At 53.4% G+C, this 16,571-nt stretch overlaps 1 protein-coding gene across 4 annotated transcripts; it reads right to left on the reverse strand.

The window, feature by feature from the left end:
* Nucleotides 1–245: 245 nt before the first annotated feature.
* LOC102735909 (class I histocompatibility antigen, Gogo-C*0203 alpha chain-like) lies at nucleotides 246–15,799 on the reverse strand. 4 transcript variants are annotated; one of them, XM_081827266.1, is made up of 8 exons: nucleotides 15,578–15,795; nucleotides 12,397–12,504; nucleotides 6,764–7,024; nucleotides 5,475–5,750; nucleotides 3,048–3,323; nucleotides 2,824–2,934; nucleotides 2,451–2,483; nucleotides 246–2,209 (listed from the first exon to the last, which is right to left on the reverse strand). In XM_081827266.1, the coding sequence occupies exons 3-8, from the start codon at nucleotides 6,876–6,878 to the stop codon at nucleotides 2,160–2,162; spliced, it is 861 nt and encodes a 286-aa protein (XP_081683392.1). In that variant the 5' UTR covers nucleotides 6,879–7,024; nucleotides 12,397–12,504; nucleotides 15,578–15,795; the 3' UTR covers nucleotides 246–2,159. The 4 variants fall into 4 exon arrangements, with proteins under 4 accessions (XP_081683392.1, XP_081683391.1, XP_081683393.1 ...); XM_081827265.1 differs by lacking the exon at nucleotides 6,764–7,024 and having other exon boundaries at nucleotides 15,578–15,799; XM_081827267.1 differs by lacking the exon at nucleotides 12,397–12,504 and having other exon boundaries at nucleotides 15,578–15,796.
* Between the last annotated feature and the right edge of the window lie 772 nt (nucleotides 15,800–16,571).

Below are 16,571 nucleotides of genomic sequence, written 5' to 3' on the forward strand. Positions count from 1 at the left end.
TGAAGGTCAGGGTGGCAGTGCCCTTAGCCGCAGGAAGACCAGATTCTGTCAGGGGTGTGAACTGTTCTAGCAGAGGAAGGCACTCAGGAAAGGGGAGAACAGCCTCCCCACCATCTGCTTCTCCACCAATACCCTGGGCCCTCACCCTGCCTCAGGGAAGTTTTGACCATGTGTGCCCTTCCATTGGTGGGGGCCAGACCCACTTTGTGCCCCAACTTTTTTTTTACCGTACCATTAGACAACTGTAAAAATAAAACCTTTATTGTCACAAACCCTTATTAATACAGGTCCACAAGCCCTTACGTGAAACCCTTCGGGCCAGATATATTTAAGAATTTAGAATTCTTTGGGTTTTAGAAAGTGCCAAGGTGCAGATGCTGAACATTACATAACATCTCCAGAGGTTGTCTGGGGTGACACAATGTAACCAAAGACATCAGTACTTCTGTGGAAAATTGTGAAAAGGCCCAATGGCCCACAGGTAGCCTCATTTCACTTCAGGTTGGGTTTTGATGCCAAAATCAGGAAGAAAATTCTGGTTTGGGGTTTTGCATTTTAGAACCGCAGATAAGGGATTGCAGACCTGGACTTACATGCCCATTTCCAGAATGGCACAATGGCGGTTCAATGGTGAGGTGCCCAGACTGGAGCCAGACTTCCTGGCCTCCCTCCTGGCTCCGGCATGAACCAGCCGTAGGACCTTGGGCTTCCATTTCCTTTCCTGTAGCACAGGATTATTAATTCTCCCGCCCAGGTGTGCCATGAGGATTGAACAGCTTAGTACCTGTAAAGTGCTCAGAACCCTGTTTTGTACACATGGATCACGATGGCATTACGAGGAGAGGCAGACAGACATCTAAGACACATTTTCATTTTCAGTACAATCAGATAGTTCGGAGCTCCCTGCTGAGGCCCTTCAGGCCACCAGGGCAGATGAATCTTTTCTTAGTATCACAAATCTTTCACATCCTTGGGCTTGGGGCCTCCCAGGGCTGCAGACAGGAAGGTTTCAGAAGTCCCAGAAGAGGCTCTGTCATACCTTGGGGTCCTCCGGGGGCCCTGCCCTACGAGGGGCCCAGCCTTGTGTCCTTTATGACGGTGGAGTGGTCCCGTTGCTGTGGCTCTGGAGTCCCCTCCCCTTGCACATCAGATGGCCATGAGACTGGAACTGCTTTCTGAATAAATAAAAATGTGTGCTCCCCAGGAGATTCTTGTTCACAAGGGAGATGTGGGGTTTCTGTTCCACTGAAAATTCGGAGGTGAGGCTGGACCTTCCCCAGACACACCCTTAACAAGAATCTTAACAAGCATTTCCACAGGACAAGGTGAAACTCCTCTTTCCCTTACTGTAAAACTTCAAACCATCCAAAAGGACAGGATGGAAAATTCTGACCATATCATTTCCCATCCTTCAGCTCCCCTCAGCTAACAGGCCCCTGGGCAGCCGTCCCTCTGAACTTGTCCTCATCCACAGAAAGATACCACCCACACACAGACCCTCACCCCCTCACACCACACACCTCCTCATACACCCTCACCCCCTACACACCTGCACATACATCATGGACCCCCTCCCCCTCATGCTCCCAGAACCACACACCCTCACCACCCCCAACACTTTAATCACCTTTACAAAAGAAAATATACATACACACAAGAACACACTTATACAAAGAGGCAGGCATTTGGACACTTCTTCCAGATGCCAGCAGATGGGGTCAGGATGCTGCCCCCATAACTCCTTGACTGTTGTTCTGGTTCTTCCCTAACTGCCCAGAGACTCCATTTTCATGTTGGGGAACTGGAGGTGAGAATAACATCGCCAAACTTACAGAGTACCTGAGGGACTTAAGCAGGGTTTACACTGAACATGAAAGTATTCTGCAAATTGTTAAGCGTGAGCCGAGGAATTATTACCGCCCACCCCCCCACCCCCCAAACAGAAGACAATTCGAGTTTCAAAAGGACTTCAGGAAGATGGTGAAAGCTAGCTTAGTGGCACAGACTGCTTGTAACGAGGCTGACGGTGCCGTGGAGGGCTCCTTTTGGGGGTAGGGAGGGCCCTTCCCAGCCGGGTCACCACGGCCAGCCAGCTAGCACCCTGGAGGCCCCCAAACACCCCACAAAACACCTCGTTGACCTGTGACTGTGCACTTGTGTCAGCAGAGCAGCTGAGCAGCCTCCACTCTCACTGCAGGGTCCTCTCCACCTGCAGGGAGGAGGTAGGGAGGTGACCTGGCCTGCTCCCCAGCCCTCCCCCAAAGTCAGTGGTGGCTCCCTACCCCCTCCACCTGGCTCCTGGATGGCGGGAGGGAGCGAGGGATGGGGCCATGCTGGAGACAGACAGCGCTCACCCACCACCCTGCCTCCATCTTTGGTTCTCAGGCATCTTAGCCTTGCTTGGGAGCACCTGGGGCTTCCTCTCCCCAACCCGCCCATCCCACAATCACCTGGGGCTTTTTGGCAAGATTCCTGATTCCTGGCTGTGGGGAGAAAAAGAACACAAAACCAGAGATTAGGTGGGTGGTAGGCAGAGGTGGGGTCCTGGGTCCCCACCTTCCATTCCCTCTCCCCCTCTGGGGCCTTTCCAAGGTCAGACCTAGGGGTCTTCCCTGGCTGTGGGATCCGCAGGGTCCTCAGGACGATATATGGCTATGTGGGGGGATGCTTGGGCTTTTCCATAGATGGGGGCAGGGGCTCAAGAGTAGTTGCTGCTCCCCAGGAGGGAATCGTTCTGGTGGAAGGATGGGAGCAGAGCATTTCTCCCTACAGGGCTTGGCCAGCTGTGAGGGCCTCCCGCCCCTGTTTTTCTTCCCTGCCTACCTTGAGAGTACTGCTGGATGAAGATCAACACTCCAGCCACTGGCAGGAAAGTGATGGTGAAGATGGTGGAGATAAGCAGAGCACTGGTTATCCATGGATGAGAGGGGGCTTCTGCGGAAGGCAGAGGAAAGGGGGCACCAGCCTCAGGCCATGGCACTATCTCTGGGTCCCCTGGCACCCTCCCCTGCTCCTCCTCGTCCTCTCTGCCAAACCCAGCTCCTCACCCCACGCCACAGTGAGAATATGGTTCAGGCCAGAGTGCTGCACATGGCAAGTGTACCGGTCCTCCATCCCGGCTGGCACCCGCACCGCCGCCCACGTCTGGTAGGTGCCATCTCCACTGGGGCGTGTCTCCACATACTCAGTCTCTAGAACCAGCTCCTCCTCACCCAGCCACCAGCTCAGTGAGATGTCCCGTGGGTAGAAGCCCCGCGCCCAGCATTTCAGTGTGATGCCCCCGTCCTGGGCTGTGTGTCTTGTCACCTGCACTGTGGGCGGCTCTGCAGAGAGAGGTTGAGGGTGGAAGGCTGGTGAGAGGCTGCTCTCTGCCCATTTCCTTGTGTTTGATCATGGGCTCCCCTAGCATCTTCCAGGGTGGAGATGGAGACAAGGTCTCTCTCCAGGTAAGGCATTCAACCAATGTTTGAGGAAGGGATGACCCATTGCCAACCATCCCAAAGGGGCACAATCCTGTGACTTCCTGCCCCCAATCTCCAGGGAGGTCCTGGGTGGGACTGCTGGGTCCTATGTTGACAACCCCCTCCTTCCCACAGAAACCCTATGGTTTTTGTTTTGTTTTGTTTTGTTTTTAAGATTTTATTTATTTATTTGACAGAGAGAGACATAGCGAGAGAGGGAACACAAGCAGGGGGAGTGGGAGAGGGAGAAGCAGGCTTCCCACTGAGCAGGGAGCCCGATGCGGGGCTCGATCCCAGCACCCTGGGATCATGACCTGAGCCAAAGGCAGATGCTTAATGACTGAGCCACCCAGGTGCCCTGAAACCCTATGGTTTTCTCAGAGACTTTACATACGTCCCCCATGACTTCTTGCACATGGTAGGTGCCTAATGAGGTTGAGTGAAGGCAAGAATAATGGTTCTTCCCTCACTTTGGAAGGAGGTGGTCACGAGTGTAGCTCTGGAATCAGACAGCCTGGAATTAAAGCCTAGCCTGACTCCTGTCCACAATCCCCCAGTCCCTCAGGGCCTGATGGGGATTCTTTGTTCTTTTCTCTCAGGGTTGTCCCAAATGACATCATCCAGGTGTGACGGTTCATTTTATGTGTCAACTTTACTGGGCCACATGGTGCCTAGCCATTTGGTCAGTCACTACTCTGGGTGAGATTCACATTTGAATCAGTAGATGCAGTAAAGCAGATTGCTCTCCCCAATGTGAGTGGGCCCCACGCAATCACTTGAGGATCAGAACAGGACAAAAAGTCCCAGTCTTAAGAGGGAACTCCTCTGCCTGATCTCTTGCAGCTGGGGCATCAGTCTTTTCCTGTCTATGGACTCAAACGGAAACATTGGCTCTCCTGGGTCTCCAGCTTGCCAACTGCAAATCTTGGAACTCCCGATCCTCCACAGTCACGCGAGCTAATTCCTTAAATATGTCTCTTTCTCTCTCTCTCTCTCCACATCCTGTTGGTTCTCTTTCTGTGGAGATTTCTGACTAATCCACCAGGTGATAGGTGTATAATATCTCCTGGTGCTGGATGAGAGCTCAACATTCATTTAAGACACCAGTATGGTGCTTCTGGGAGGCAGGGGCTATTGTGACCATCCCTGTAATAATGACAAGGACACTGAGGCACAGAAAGGGCAAGTGACTTGCCCAAGGTCCACAGCCAGCAAGTCCTGGAGCCAGGATGTAGATCTGGAGGCTAGGCTCCAGTGCCTGAGCTCTGACCCACCACACTCTGCTCTCATAAACACATCTCTTGATGTTATTTGCCCTGCTTTCCCTTCAAGGAATGTCCTCCCCCATTGCCTCAGCTGATTCACATCCTGCCACTCAATCACCAGACGTCCATGGTGTGTTGGGTGCTCTGACCAGCCCGACCCACTAGCAGCCAGCGAGACCTCTGCCGCAGCACCCCCAAGCACCCACCTTCCCTAGTGTCCATCCCAGTCCTTGTATTTCCAGCCCTGCTGGCTGGAGTCAGGAGAAGTATAGGATCCACCTAGAATCTGAGGAGCATGTTTAGCATGAGGGGTGTGTGGGGGCAGAGGGGCAAAGGGCCTCAGCTTCCCTGGCAGTCCCCAGTAGTCCAGGGACTGGCCTAGTGAGGGATGCTATCCCCTGGGGCCTGAATTCCATTTCTGAAGGAGAATCACAGGATGTTAAACCCCCAAAGGGCCTTATGAGCCACCTAGTTTAACCTACTCTGTGGATGAATAAAATGAGGCAAAGAATCAGGGCCTCATTTACCAAGACCACAGTGTGGTCCACCTCACCTGGAATGAGGGCCCGAGGTCGAGGCTTCTGTCCTGCTCTACATGAGGAAGCCCTTGGCTAGTCGGCCTTCTTTCTGGGGCTCAGTGGGCTTATCTGAGCCAGGGGAACACAGTCTGCCTCCTCACCGCCCCTCCCCCCAGACTCTTGAGCACGGGAGTATGGGCCCCTCTGTGTGGCCACAGGCTGCACCTTACCTTTCCGGGTGAGGCTCTGGCCTCCCAGCTCCAGGTACCTGCACAGGGAAATGAGGCAGAGGCCTTCCAGGTAGGCCTTGTCATACTCAGCATAGCAGCGCTCCATCTCCCACCAGCTCTTGGTCCGCATGGCTGCAGGTTTGGCTGACACCCAGCTCAGAGTCTCCAGGTCCAGGGACAGGTGGTCCTGCCCGTCAAAGCCAAACTGCCAGAAGCTGCTGGTAGAGCCGTCCTCCCTGATCTCACAGCCGAACATCCGCTGAGTGCTGTGCATGCCTGTGCATGTGGGCGAGAAGGCTGCAGTTTGCATGGGCTATGGGGTGGATCCCTGAGAGCCGGAGAGAAGCCCAGCACCCTTGGGTGTCTCCAAAGGGTGGGGGGCAGGGTGGCGGCATTTAAAAAAACAAATGCTCCCCGGGTAATTGTCATGAGCAGCCAGGGCTGAGAAGCCTGTTGGGCCTCTCACGGGAGGACACTTGAGTTCATCACTAGAGACATCATAAGAACTCAGCTACTTATGGATGGAAGAGGTCCTCATGGTAAGACTGGGCAAAATCAGAGATGTGAAAGACACGTTCAGATGTGAGCCTGGCTGCTAGCACAGCGACTGGGGACTGGGGGCGCTTATCCTGGGGCCCCTGGGCTAATGTGCAGCTCTCCCCAGTCTCGGGCTTTTATACCTACGGGATTTTATACCTACGTTTGGGTTTCCAGGCCCAGAGTGGGAAAGGGCTGTGAACAGGTGGTGTGTTCATGCAGCGCTGGCAGCAGCCAGCAGGGGGCGTGAGCTTGTCGCGGTGAGAGACGGAAGCTGGGGCCTGAGGGAAATGCTCCTCTTCCTCCTTGGCATTGGGTAGAGCAGAGGTCCTCAGCTAGGTTCTCTCTCCCACCCTGAGCTGTCTGCCTCGTTCAGGTTCATCTGGCTTCCCTCCCTGCATGGCAGAGTTGGTGTCTGAGAGCCTGGGGGTGGGTGTGAGGGAGGGAAAAGCCTCTGCCAGTCTGCTGGAGTCTGGAACCCTGGGTAGCTGAAGTGGAGGTGTTGTGGGGCCCGAGCTACTGTGGATGCTTGCTGTGCTGGCCCCATGGGCTGGCTACTGAAGCCACAACAAATTCTGCGGGCCCCCGCTTGCTGTGGGGATAGAGCTATGCACCAGGAGCATGCCTTGCACCCTCTTCCGGGCTCAGTAGGGTGGCCTCTGTCCCCTAATGGAAGGGCATGGCTGCCTAGAGGGTCTGCATGCAGAGTGTGAAGGAAGGAAGAGGTGGGGCAATAGGAGCCTCTGACGCACCACTGCTCTGGTTGTGGTAGCCCATCACGGTCCACGTCTCCACCTGCTGCACCTTTGCCCAGGCTCTCTGCTTCTGGGTCTCTGTCTCCCAGTACTGGGCGCCCACGGTTGCCATCCACGGGGCCTGGGGCTTGGCCCTGTCCACACGACTGTCGTAATGGATGAAGGGCTAGTTGTCCACGTAGCCTATAGCCAGGAACTGGGGAAGGCCCGGGCCTGGCTCTGACAGGGCCAAGTAGTGGTAGTGGAGAGAGTGTGTCCCTGTGAAGACACAAAATAGTCAGGCTCACGTGCCAGGATTGGCACCGTGGGCTGGTGTGACTGATGGGGACGGCGGTGGAAACCTATCCAGAGTATTTGCCATCAGTAAGAGCAAGAACTGGGGATTTCAGTTAAAAATATAAGGGCATCCAAATAGTTTAAATAAAGAATCAGGCAATCAATCAGTCAAACATCGAGGCCAAAGTTCATGTGCTAAGACTTGTGGGCTTTATCTCTATTTCTAGGAAGTTTTCCACCCCCATTCCCCCCCCCGCCCCCACTCAGGGTTTACTTACTTATACTTTACACTCTTCTCTGTAAGTGTGATTATCTGGTTTCCCATCTCACAATTAAAAAGGTATGATAAAAAAAATTGGTTGTTTGGCAGTTTAATTTTTGTGGAATTATTCCTTCTCCAGAGATACCTGATAAAGCGGGGCCATCTTTCCTAGCTTGAACCATTGCTGCCAAGTTGGTGGCATCTTGACTCCATTCCCCGCTCCCTCCTGTTCCTACACCAGACATTGCTAGTCATCTCTTCTCTTTAAGTCCAAATGCTGCCTCAAGGTTTGTTCTCCACCATCTCTAGAAGCACCAGCTTATCCACTCAACTTGGTGCTGGAGATGAAATCTATTTAGCAGCTTGCCCTGACTCCAGCTATGAAAACAAGTGCTGTACCTTTAAAAAACCTACCCCACCTTTCTCAGAGGCTCACCCACAGCTCACTCCTTCATTTTCTTTCTTTCTTTCTCTCTTTCTTTCTTCATTTTTTCCAAATAGGCTCCACACTGTGGAGCCCAATGCTGGGCTTGAACTCATGACTCTGAGATCAAGACCTGAGCTGAATTCAGGGGTCTGATGCTTAACCGATTGAGCACCCAGGGGCCCCTCCCTTACTTCATTTTTTTTTTAAAAAAAGGTTTTGCTCAGGGCTCCTGGGTGGCTCAGTTGGTTAAGTGCTGCCTTCGGCTCAGGTCATGATTCCGGAGTCCAGGATCGAGCTCCACGTCACGCTCCCTGCTCAGCAGGGAGTCTGATTCTCCCTCTGCCCCTCACCCTGCTTGTGCTCTCTCATTCTCTCTCAAATAAATAAACAAAATAAAAAAGGTTTTACTCAAATGCTACTTTCTCAGCGAAGCCTTCCTTGCCCACTCTGTTAAATATTTACATTCCCAGCACTCCCCCTAGTGTTTTCTCTAGAGCATTACCACCATATAGAGAATACGCACTTTACCTGTTTCTCTTTTTTAGGATTTTCTTGTTAGAGAGAGAGAGAGAGCACAAGCAGGGGGAGCTGCAGGCAGAGGGAGAAGTAGGCTCCTGGATGAACAAGGAGCCCGATGCGGGACTCGATCCCAGGACGCTGACACTGGGATCGTGACCTGAGCCAAAGGCAGATGCATAACCCACTGAGCCATCCAGGTGTCCCTACCTGTTTCTCTTGTTAATAGTCTGTCTCTCCCCTGTAATGTCAGTTCCCCAAGGGCAGAGATTCTTGTAAGGATCCTTCTTTCCCAGCCTAGAACAGCTTCTGGCACACAGTGGATGCTCAACATTTGAATATTCAAATGTGAAAGGACTCAAGCGCATCTCCACCCTCACAGCTCCATTTAAGCTCCCTTGCAGCCACAGCAAACTGCCCCGGCCCTTTGTACCTGCAGTTCCTTCTGCCCCAGGCTGCTCCCTCTCTTCTCTCAGCCAATGTCCCTCATCCCTCAGGTTGCAGCTCAGGTGTCCTTTCCTCCAAGAAGCCCTCCTGCTTCCACCCTGACATCCCTCAGAGCAGTCTCTGTGCTCCCTGTGAAACTGTGGGCTCCATGGGGCGGGCAATACATCGGACTGTGTCACCACTGTTTCCACAGGTCTTGGGGAGAAAGAACGTCATGCTTGGCACACAGTGGATACCGCCGGCATTTATCGAGTTGGACAAAAAACAAGAGCATGAAAGGCAAGGATGATGATCACAGCTGTCATTTTTGGAGAGTGACTGCTCTGTGCCCTGCACCAGTCTAACTGCTTTTCATTCATTATCTCAGTTGGTCCTTAGTATAAACCTAAGACGTTGGTGTGATTGGCCCCATCCCACAGATGAGGGAACTGAGGAGCCCAGGGGAGGGCGAGTACAGTACCCAAAGCCATGCACTAGAAAGAGAGGAGCCCAGATTCTCTCCCCAGAGCCTGCTTTTTCTAAGCTTAGGAAAAGGACGAGGAGCTCTCTTCTTGCACTGGTGACACCTTACATGAGGTGAGAGGGATCAATGTTGAAAGTGAGTGAAGGGCTGACATCAGGCCTGGGCTGGTGTGGGCCTCTGGGGAAATGACGGACTCTCAGGGTGCTGTTTCCTTGCAAACCACTGAGTTAAGATTATTGGGGGTGCTCCTGGGCTGGGAGTTGTGAGCAGGCATGTAGACCTTGAAAGGAACAGAGGCTATGGCTTCTCTACGCTAAGGTGACTGACCACCTGCTCCTTGGCTCCTATCTGCAGCAGCTGTCTGTCCTGGGTGTGAGGGAGGGCAAAGAGCCTGTGTCCTTGGGTAGTTGCCTCCTGGGTGGTGGAGAAGCCATGCATGTTGTATGTTCTGTCCTGTCTCCTCCTCAGCTAAGGGCGCACAGTGTGGTAGGCTGAATTCTGGGCCCCTAACATATCCCTGGAGCCTATGAATGTTACCTTATATGGTAACAGGGATTTTGTAGATGTGATTAAATTAAGGATCTTGAGATGGGGAGATTATCCTGGATTGTCTAGGCAGGCCCTGAATGTGTCATTATGAAAGGGGACAGAGGACACTCCATGACTACCAGAGAAGGGGATGGGAAGATGGAACAAAGAGGCAGAAGGTGCCACGAGCCAAGGAATGCAGCTCTAGAAGCTGGAAAAGGCAAAGAAATGGGTTCTTCCTGAGAGCCCCCGTAGGGAACTGTCCCGCGGCACCTTAGTTTCAGCCCAGAGAAGCCCATTTTGGACTTCTGACCTCCAGAACTCTAAGAGAATAAAAGTATGCCGTCCTTAAGCTACCAAGTTGTGGTCCCCTTGTTACAGCAGCTATAGAGAACAAATACACATACTATGAGACCAAAGTCTGTTGTGTCTTGTGAGTTCAGTGAACAGTTCAAACCCAGGAGCCCTGGAGGTCCTGCTATCCTGAAACAGAGAGAAGGATGCACAGTCCAGGAAGAAGGATGTCCTCCGAAAGCTGTGCTTCAATGGCCAGTTACTTCTGGTTAAAAATGAAGGGAAGTCTATCCATGTCTTATTTTGTAAAGTTACAAAATAGTTCTAAAGCACTTAGGTGCTGGGCCCTGTCCTAAGCACTTTACGAAATTTTGGCTCTGTTAACCCTCATAACAATTTTACCGGGCAGGTATTATTGTGCCTATCTATGACCAGTGGGGAAACTGAGCCCCAAAGAGGCAAAATCACCTGCCAAGTAGCGGAAAGCAGGGCCACCCGGATTCTCAAGATGTCCCCTGGCCTGCACCTGCCCTTTAGTGAACCCACGAAGGGCTGACACTATATGGCTGGCTGGGGACACACGAGCAGCCCTCTCCCCATGGCATCTCCCCACTTTCTGCCCTCCACAGACACCACCCTGGACACGGTTTCAATGGGCTCAGCTCTGCCCAGCCTTGCCCATATGGCCAGGCGGGGCCCTCCCTGTGGCCCCATTCAGCAAGTACTTTCTGAGCACCTGCTGTTTATCTGGCCCTCTCGGAGGCCCTGAGGATGCTGGGAAAGCAGAAGAGCTACAAGTGCCTGCTCTTAGGAAGCTTCCATGAATGTAGGATAAGCAAGATAAATGAATAAAATGTATGACAGGCTGACCAGCAATAAGTTCTGAGGGGAAAAAAAAACAAAGCAGAGACATACAAAGTATTAGGGGTGGGGTTTAAAATTTTAGATAGAATGGACGGGGAAGCCCCCCTCCCCAAGGAAACTCCTGAATGAAGACCTAAAGGAGCCAGCTGTGTAAAGGTTTAGGAGAGAGCATTCCGGGTCTGCAGAAGGGAAAGCCAGTGGAAAGGTCCTGGGGCAGTAGTATTCTTCTGGTGTTCTGAGGCTTTTGCAATAACATGGGAGAAACATAAAATGGTGGTGTGACTCAGTAGCTGTAGGTGATAGCAGTAGGAGGTGAAAGAAGGGGTTGAATCCCAAATCCTTCCTAGGCTTGTCCAGATGGTGCCTGGAATGGCCTGGATACAGCCTCTGGGCTACCCCTCCCTGCCATGGGAGCTCTGGTTTCTGGCATCGGCTCTGCCTTGGACTTTTTCACCCATGGTCTACAGCCTGGCATCTAGTGCCCATCCTGGGAGTTGGAACTATTCAAAGACAAGTTCATGATTGTGGCCCCGTCATTCAGCTGGCTTCCAGCTACTGCCTCCCACATACCCAGTGAGGGACCACCATCCCTGAAAATCCCACTGCTGTCTACTCTGCCTACTAGACAGTCCTGGGAGCCCAGCCTGCTCTCTGTGGGGGCTCACAGGCTGCCCACACTTGTCTTTTTGCTCCAGGAGGACAGTTTGAGCTGGGACTAGACTCCTCCTTGCTAACTGGATCCAGGAGGGATCCTCATGCCTGGGGCTCCAGCCCAGAGTGAGGAAGCATCAGGCTACCTCTGTAGTTTTGGAGGAAACACCCCTGCCAGCCTGCGGTCAGTGCCAGGCATGGTGAGACCACAGCAGGAGGAAGTGGGGGCCATATGGCAGATGTCCCAGAGGAATCTGCTCATGCTGTGACATGGCCTAAGTGGCCACATGCCCTTTGCTGCCTCAGGCCCCGTGTCATCAGCCACCCTTTCTTCCCTCACTGCTGCGTCCTGGTCACTGGGCCACATCTCCAGCCCCGCAAAAAGGGGCAGTCCTGCCCTCTTATGCACAGCCTCCCTCTTTCTCTGACTGGTGGGAGAGGGAGGTGCCCCACCCCTTTCCTACAATCCATGTGGCATTGCCACTGTCTAGCTGTGTGGCCTTGTTCCACAGCTCCAGGCTTTGATTTCTTCATCTGTGGGTGAGGGCACTTGCTTGACCTGGTCCACAGTGCTGGAGCATTCGGCGAGGTAATAAACATAAAGAAGTGTAGGCATGAAGGAAGGGTTCTGCAGACATCATTTGCTTAGCCTATCTGGAAGGGAGAGGTGGGCACGGGGAAAAGAGAGCTGGAGCGTGTGTGTTGGGGGGGTGAGGGTGGGGAAAGATACTTGAGTGAAGAAGCCCCCTGGGGCACCCTCCAGAGGGTCTGGTCTCTGTGTCCTCCACCTGAGCAAAGGCAGTCTACCAGATTCCCAGACTGTGGAGGTGCCCTCCTGCATGCTGGGGGCTCCTGGCCTCTGCCATCTTGCCCCCTTTTTCAGCAGGTAGGCAGTGCCTTACCTCCAGGCCATGGCTTGTTTTCTAACTTCAGGTCGGCTAGTTCTGCCATCACCACCTTCGCTAAGGAAGCCGGGCTATCGGCCACCACAGGCAGCCCCCAGGGACTCTCTGCAAAGGGGAAATGGAAAAGGGAAATATGAATCCCAAGGCATAAATACCCTACACATCCTTGTCTCTGCTTAGAGGGATGGTATGAAATGACAAAGAGAGGCATATTGGAAGGGAAGAGGGACGTGGGAGCCTTCTCTCAGGATTGCCTGGAAACTTCTTTAGCACAGAGGTGTAAAACCAACAGCGCTGAGTTCTGGGTCTTGGTGCCAGAGCTTTAGAAATATTGATTCATGGCATTTTTACTGCATTCCTGTGAGGTAGGCCCTGACTCTTCCCACTTAAGAGGGAAGCCAGGACTGGGTTGCCTCTCCCTCTGCCAGAGGTTCTCCAGCTCCAGCCCCTCCTGGCAGCTTTGACACTTCTGCTATTGATAAATTTAGTTGGTTTGGAGGGAAGAGGAGAGGACACTAGCAGGCATTGAAACCTCCCAGGTGATGCTTATATGCTACCAGGTGGAGAACCCATACCCTCGTGGTTCTGCCTGGTCCTGCCCAGCTCTGTCCACTTGCTCAGCTGTGCCCTTGCAATATTACCCACTTGGCAAACAGCTGTTGAGCACCTACTACTAGCCAGGCACTGAGCCACGTGGGGGTGTATGTGGGGACAGAGATAAACCAAGACGGTCATGGGCCTGAAAAAGCTCAGGTCTGACAGGGAGGATGCAACTGAACAAATAAATAAGTAGGTCCAATAAGGTGAGTGGGGCTGATGAGTGCTGTGGTGCAGGAAGTCCCAGGCATCAGAAACACACCGGGGTGGGAAGGTGTTGGGGTCAGAGGCCTTATAGGCTGAAACCTGAAGGGGACCTCACCAGCTGTGAGTTACGAGGCAGTGGGGTGGGTAAGGAGGGAAGAACATTCTAAGCTAGTGCATCTAGTGTGGTTCCAGGACCAGCTGCATCAGCATCACCTGGGAACTTGCTAGAAATGCAAATTCGCAGGACCCAACCTAGCCCTACTGAATCCGAAGCTCTGGGGGTGGGGTCCAGCTTTCTGTAGTTCAACAAGTCCTCTGGGTGATTCTAAAGTTTGAGCCACTTCAAACTTCCCTGCTGCAGCACTCATGATATCTGCCCCATGAAAGCCACTTCCTCACTCCCTAGCTTCTGAAGGGAAAGCCTGGCATCCAGGAGTATTGTGAGGGGCCTGCCCCAAACCCCTGGCTACCTCCCTTCCATGTGCCATCTCTCTCCTGCAGTTGGGTACATCCCAGGGTTATCTCTCCACTCCTTCCCTCCTCCTTGGCTTGGGGTCCCCACTCCCTAGGTCAGCCCCAGCCATTCCCTCCATAAGGAGACAGGGCCTATGTGCAAACACCCATGACTATCCCGCCACACAGAATTGGAATCACCTGTATGCCCCTATATTATGCCCAGGGAGGGTTGGGGGGACTGTATGAACCTGAAAACCAATACAGTCTTGGCCCAGAGACACAGTGGCCCATGCCCCATGGGGTCCTGTCCCAAGGACCAAACTCTCCCCCAATCTTTCCAGACATCCAAGGTGATTCTCCTTCAAATGTTTTCCATGGGGCGCTGAGGGCTGAATTCTCCTGAAGGTCCATCCTGTTGACTTCAGGAGCCTCAATTTGGAGGGAAAAAAGAACCTCTTTACTTTCACTAAGGCTGAAATCTAGCCTTTCTCCTATGGTGAAGGCAACAAAGCTCAGCAGGATTAGCAGAACCCCTGCTTTGGATTTGGAAAGAAGCCACAAGTGCTTTTGTGGTGACAGTTGGTGCAGACACCTGGACATATGCTTTATTCTAATTCCCAATTCTGGGAATTGTTGCTATTTGGTGCATTATTTAATGTGTTAACTTAGAAGCACACATACTACATCTCACACATTTATATTTCTAGTTAAAAAGTTTTAGTAGCTTTATAGAAACGTAACTAGATTCCTTTGTAATCCTATGTATTTCTATTTATGTTTGTTTATTTAGAGAGCACGCTAGCGCGGGAGGGGCAGAGAGAGAGCGAGAGTGAGAATCTTAAGCAGGCTCCACCTCACACTCAGCGGGGAGCCTTACGCGGGGGCTCCACCTCATGACCTGAACCGAAATCAAGAGTCCGAAGCTTAACCCACTGAACAACCCAGACGCCCCTCCTCCCCCCAAATGTATTTCATCTCTTGCATTAAAAACATTCTGAGACCGGGTTCAAGGCATAAAAAAGGCTAAGAACTCCGACTTTAGATCCTGCCAGGAAGCGTCCTCTCCGCGCCCTAGTTTAAATCTGTAAATAGTAAATCGAGGATTGTTCTGTGAGTTGAAATGGCTTCTTGTATGTGAAGCACTTAGAACAGCCTGGAGCGAGGGTGACCAGCCACTGTTAACTGCTGTGACGGTGGACACTTCCGCATGTGTGCTAAGTGTTCCGGCATCTGTGTGGCCGGGAGGGGCTGTGCTCCATGGCAGCGGGCGGGGGGAATCCAGGAGGAGGTCAGGCTCAGGTACCAATGCCAGAAGAATTAAAACTGGGAAAGAATGGAAATTCCGGGCCAAGTCAGAGAAATCCTCGTTGCACCTCCTCCCCCAACACCCACCGTAACTCGGGAGAGCCTCGCCACGCCTCCAGGGACGCCCCCCATGAAGGGCGGGCGCTGCCCGAGCTAGCCGGCAGGGGACGCGCCAGCCCTCTCAGATTTCTGCCCCCACAGAGCTTCCCTAAGGACCTTCCTGGAGGACCCAGCCCCAGGAACCGAAAGGCGTCCTACGGAGGGGGGGCCACGGGGACCCCGAGGAGCTACGGCATCGGCTGCGTCCAGGCCGGGGTCACCGCCAGCCCTCCGCGTCCCGCCGGCTTCCCGCAGGACTCTAAGCCAGATCCGGGTGCCACAGTGGAGGCCGCAAACGGGGGCTCTAACCCAGGGCTCAACGCCACCTGCGGTCCTGGGTCTGCTCCCCAGCTCACCATCCCCGGTCCCCAAACCCGGAAGTGGCCTCCGATCGCTCCCTGCCTCCCTTTAGCCCCAACCACGCGCTGGCGGGCGGCCCCTGGGGTTCTGCCCCAGGGCCCCCGCCTCTCCGCCCCCCCCCCGGCCCCCGCCCCCGTCCTCTCCGCCCAGTCACCTGCCGCGAGCTTCGGCACTAGACGCAACAGCTGCAGGAACAGCAGCATTGTCCGCAGCGGCGTCCGGGCGCGCGCGCTCCCGAGGACCCGCGAGCCCGGGTCAGCCAGCCTGGCGCGCAGCCCCCGGGCGTCGATTTAGCAGGAGTCGGTCCTCAGCTGTGGGGCGGGTGGCCTGGAGCTAACCCCGGAGAGCCAGCGCTCAGCGTCGGGAAGGCGGAGCATCTGCGACCTCAGGCGGCTCCGCTCGGCTCCGGCTCCGCCCTGCCCCGCCCCTCCCCATCCCGCCGGGCTCGGGCTCCCGCTCGGGCTCTGGCTCCCAAACGCCATCGTCAGCCTCCACCCCACAGCTCCCAGATGTCCCCTTTGCTGGGTCTCTGAAGTAGAACCCTCCCAAATTACATATGTGTATGAAAAGCAATCTTGTTGGTAATTGTCAAATATAGCTTATAGGGTACTTCACTCCCTCATGAAATGAGACCCAGAGGTGGAGCTAACGTTACTGTCGTTTGGAAACTTAGGGTGTCTGCAACAACTATCATGTGATTCGAAAACACCTGTGGTGGGGCGCCTGGGTGGCTCAGTCGTTAAGTGTCTGCCTTCGGCTCAGGTCATGATCCTAGGGTCCTGGAATCGAGCCCCGCCTGGGGCTCCCTGCTTCGCAGGAAGCCTGCTTTTCCCTCCCCCACTCCCCCTGCTTGTGTTCCCTCTGTCGCTGTGTCTCTCTCTGTCAAATAAATAAATAAAATCTTTAAAAAAAAAAAAAAAGAAAACTCCTGTGGTTTCCACTGAGGACAAAAGCACAAGTCTTGCTAATACTGAGCTTTGCTACCTCCATTCATTAGGGGAAGAATGGCTAAATTTAATAAATAAAATAAATATTTAAAAAATAAATTTATTTTTCCCGTCCAGGTTCACAGACCCCCTGAATTCTCACCAGGGACCCTCATGTTTTGGATAATAGTTTTCACCTGGGTGGTTTCTGATATTTGAAAA

This window comes from Leptonychotes weddellii, chromosome 7, assembly GCF_054177405.1.
Source record: "Leptonychotes weddellii isolate Sample4059 chromosome 7, ASM5417740v2, whole genome shotgun sequence".
NCBI classification, from domain to species: Eukaryota; Metazoa; Chordata; class Mammalia; order Carnivora; family Phocidae; genus Leptonychotes; species Leptonychotes weddellii.

Excerpts from the sequence above, each read along its gene's own strand:
- LOC102735909 (XM_081827265.1), bottom strand. The coding sequence starts at position 15,626 with ATGCTGCTGTTCCTGCAGCTGTTGCGTCTAGTGCCGAAGCTCGCGGCA. Across the intron at positions 5,751-12,396 it reads AAACAAGCCATGGCCTGGAG|GCATGCACAGCACTCAGCGG; the intron begins GTAAGGCACTGC and ends CCACATGCACAG. Across the intron at positions 2,210-2,450 it reads ATCTTGCCAAAAAGCCCCAG|GTGGAGAGGACCCTGCAGTG; the intron begins GTGATTGTGGGA and ends TCCTCCCTGCAG.